The 4,369-nt window shown below is 44.2% G+C and overlaps 1 protein-coding gene across 1 annotated transcript in view; it reads left to right on the forward strand.

Annotated features, from left to right (window-relative positions):
* Sgk1 (serum/glucocorticoid regulated kinase 1) overlaps positions 1 to 4,369 on the forward strand; it is a 115,292-nt gene that overhangs the window by 43,587 nt on the left and 67,336 nt on the right. The window contains exon 2 of the mRNA XM_021221862.1: positions 2,619 to 2,831. Coding sequence (XP_021077521.1) covers positions 2,619 to 2,831 — 213 coding nt within the window. The remainder of the gene's footprint in view (positions 1 to 2,618; positions 2,832 to 4,369) is intronic.

Genomic DNA, 4,369 nt, shown 5'->3' on the forward strand with positions numbered 1-4,369 from the left:
TGGCTGTCCTGGAACTCACTCTGTAGACCAGGCTGGCCTTGAACTCAGAAATCCACCTGCCTCTGCCTCCCAAGTGCTGGGATTAAAGGTGGGCGCCAGCACGCCCGGCTACGTCTTTCTTTTATGATGCTGAGAACCAAACCTTACACAGGAAGGGTAAGCCCTCTGCACTTGACTATACCCCTAAGCCTTAATTAAACTTTTTTATTTCTCCCTGTGTATGCATGTGTGGTGTGTTTGGGTGTGTCTGAGTGAGTGTGCCTGTGTGAGTGCAGCCTGTGAGTGTGCCTGTGTGAGTGCAGCTTGTGAGTGAGTGCACTTTGTGAGTACATCTCATGAGTGTGCCTGCATGAATATGCCTGTGTGAGTGTGCCTTGTGAGCCAGTGTGACTTGTAAGTGTGGACACATCTGTAACATCTTTGGGCATCAGGTCTTCTCTTCATGCTGATCCTCTTGCCTCCCAAGTATTGAGCTTGTAGGCATGAATACCTGCTAAGACTCCAAAAATGATAGCTTAAACAGACATGGAAAAGAATTCAGGGCTGGGGTACAGCTCAGTAACAGAGCAGTAGTATAGGGAGGGTCAGGGGTTGCTTCTCTACCAGCTGCTCAGGGAGCAGTGCAGAGAGTTTGGAGAGGGGGACGTGGTGGGGGGGGGGGTAGGAAAGGAAAGTAGGGACAAAAACCAGTGACAAAGAGAGAAAAGAGATTTTTCAGGCAGGTATGGTGACATCAGGTATGGTGACGTCAGGTATGGTGACGTCAGGAAAGCTTCAGTCCCTGTCTTCTGACAATTAAAGCAAGAAGGAATGTCACAAGTTTGAGGCTACCTCGGGTTATATAGTAAGATCTCTCAGAGAGAGGGGCACGGGAAAGGAAGGGGGGGAGGAGAAGGAGAGAGAAGAACGGACACATCAATAAGGCAAATAAAGAAAATTTTGAAACACAAATATAAACAAGTAGAGAAATATGGTTTTAATTGCTTAAGAGCCTTTGCAAATGATAAAATTATTCCCTACGAAATGAAAGTACAGCCCAGAGCACAATTATGATGCATCCTAACATTTATAAAAATGTAAAAGACTGTATGTTGTAAAACGGGGGAAAAAAAAAACCACCCGTGACTCTAACAGGGATCACAGTTGTGTCTATTGTAGTCTAAACATTGTACTGATAACATCCACTGTTATAGACCTTCGACAGAGAAATGTTGAGATAGGCTCCCAAGTAGCCTAGGCTGGCCTTGAACTACCCATAAAGCAAAGACTGACCTTGAACTTGTTCTTCCCAGTTGGTAGAATTATACCAGCCAGCCTCATCATCCTCCCAGCTATTGAGACAGAATCTTACTTTGTAGCTCAGGCTGGCCTTGAAGTGTTCCCCCTGCCTCAGGCCCCCAAGTGGAGGGACTGAACGTCCAGCTCAAGTGTTCCTTACCCATCCTGGCCCGGAACATCCTCAGTAGCTCACCCTGGCTCTGAACTTCTGTGTTTCTGCCTCAGTTTCTCAAGTAGCCAAGATAGCAGGGATGAACCAGTAAGCCTGGCTACTATTCTTTTTATTTTTTATTTTTTTATTTTTGTCTATTAAAAGAAAAGGCCTTATTCGAGCCTTGTCTGGCCTAGAACTCAACTATATAGACTAGGAGAGCCTTGAACTCACAGCAATCTAAACTGTACCTCCTGAGCTCTTGAAGTACAGGTGCATCCCACCATCCCTGTCTACAACCTCACTAGAAAAAAAAAAAAAAAAAACATGAGGTTTTATAATAATGGAAAATACATACTTATCCTTGTCTTTTCCAAGTGCTGGAATTAAAAGTGTGCATCAGCATGCCCGAGGAACCTTAAGGTGTTAAGGTTTATTTTTGTTTCTATGTGGGAGGTAGAGGAGGTCTGAGAAGCCCCTGGATCTGAAAGTACCAGCAGCTGTGAGCTGCTCAATGAATGTGGGAGCCAGGAACTGAACTCAGATTTTCTGTGGATACAGTCCAAATTCCTAACTTGGGAGCCATCTTTCCAGTACCTGGCCTTGGGACTTCTCTGATCTGGCCCCACTTCCTGTCTATTTCCTGTCTATTTCCTGTTTCCCGTTCCTCTGACTCCTGGACTGGAGTCCTAGCTGCACATACACTTATGCAGCTACTTGTCCTATGCCTTACCCACCATGATGGACCCCATCTGCTTGTGCTGTAAGCCAAGATAAGCATTGCCCCTTTAAAATGATAATTACATAAGAGTAGAAACATTCTCAGACTGAGGCCTTAGCTTGGTGGTATAATGTTTGCTTAGCCTGCATGAGGGCCTGCATTCAATTCCCAGTGCTGCAAACAATAACAAACTGTTGTAACTGTTACAACATGAGAGATGAAAATGTTGTAACTGTTACAACATGAGAAGACGTATCATTATCTTAAGCCTAGAATTGAGGAGAGACTTGGGGAGATGGAAGAACAGGCAGCATGGACCAATTTAGAAGAGTTGGATGGAAGGACTGAGAAGCTGTAGGACAAAATTTTCCTCATCTTACTCTCTGTCTCTTCAAATCTCCCAGCAGCCTGCTGTAAAGGACAACCTTAGCAAACGCCTCTCTCTATTCTCTCCTTCTGCACTCTCAGGTACGAAGATGGATCAAGAGCCCCATGGTCAGCGTGGACAAGCATCAGAGCCCCAACTTGAAGTACACTGGCCCTGCTGGGGTGCATCTTCCCCCCGGGGAGTCAGACTTTGAGGCCACTCTGTGTCAGTCATGCCTGGGTGACCACACTTTCCAAAGGGGGATGCTCCCTCCAGACGAGTCCTGTTCCTGGGAGATCCAACCTGGGTGTGAAGTAAGTTCTTTATTTTTGCCGAGGGCACGTTCTTCTGGAATTGGAAACCTTTTTCTTGTGTTTGTGACAGAGGTGCCAATTTAAAAAAAGATGTATATTCATAATGCAGAAATAGAGCAGCAAGTTTTGTTAGACTTTTATTTCATCTCCTTTCTTCTTTTCCTCTTCTCTTCCTTTTCTTGAATTAGGGTATCGATATGTAATGCTTGTCTGGTCTGAAACTTGTCAGCCTCAAATTTACAGTTCTCCTTCCTCTGCCTCATGGATAAAATTGAAGGTCTGCACCACACACCTGTTATGCTTTTAAAATTATACCTATTTTTGGGGTGTGTGAGTGTGCCCATGTGTGTTTGTGTGTGTATATGCACATGTGTGTTTGTTGTGGGGTGTGTGTGATTGTACTTGCATATGCACCTTAACACACATATGGAAGTCAGAGGGTGTCTTACATAAGTTTCACTCTCTCCTTTATTATGTGGGTCCTGAGGACTCAGGTCACTGGGCTTGGATCAAAGGGCCTTAACCCCAAAGCCTTCTTACCAGCCTCCTGTTGTGTTATCTAATTAAAAAAAAAAAAAAATCAACCTTTAACGTAGTTTGGGACTTGTAGAAGTATTGTGCAGAAGGTACAAAGATTCTCTATAATTTACATTTCCCTCCCCGTGCATAGCCTCCTCCATTATCAACATCCCTAGGGGATAGATACATCATTACCCAGCATTGTAGTTTATGTAGGGATTAATGTGTCCTTATTGGCTTGAGACAGGGACTTATTCTGTATCCTAGGTTGGCCTTAAGTTCTCCATCCTCCTTCCTCTGCCTTTTGAGGGCTGGGATCATACCCAGGTACCACCGTACCCAGCTTTAGTTCATTCTTGGTGCTTTAGCAACTATGTAATGGTGTACAGTCAGGGGCATGTGCCATCCTGTGACGTAGCATTACTCTAGTAAAAGATGCCCTGTTCATCACTTAATCTTTCTAGCTCCTAGTGTCTCCATGGCTTGCTTTCCCTGGTAGGGGACTGAACCTTCTTAGAACTGTGTTAGGTTTTGTGATGGTCAACTACTGGTCCACGAGTGATCGGTCATCTAGAATAGGTTCATTGTTCAGTCATGTACATGATCAACTTTTTTTTTTTTTAAGATTTATTTATTGTTATATGTAAGTACACTGTAGTGGTCCTCAGACACACCAGAAGAGGGCATCAGATCTCATTACAGATGGTTGTGAGCTACCATGTGATTGCTGGGATTTGAACTCAGGACCTCTGGAAGAGCAGTCAGTGCTCTTAACCGCTGAGCCATCTCACCAGCCCCATGATCAACTTTTAATGATGCGCACAGTGGATTGTACTCATCACCAATGGACTTGCCGCTACCGATAATATTTAGTTCAACACAATTGACCCACTTAAAGTTTTCTCCTGTAACTCTAAAAGAATTTGAGAAGAGAGTTTTTTTCTTCTCTTCTCTCTCTTCTCTTCTCTTCTCTCTTCTCTTCTCTTCTCTTCTCTTCTCTTCTCTTCTCTTCTCTTCTC

This window comes from Mus pahari, chromosome 21, assembly GCF_900095145.1.
Source record: "Mus pahari chromosome 21, PAHARI_EIJ_v1.1, whole genome shotgun sequence".
Taxonomy (NCBI): Eukaryota; Metazoa; Chordata; class Mammalia; order Rodentia; family Muridae; genus Mus; species Mus pahari.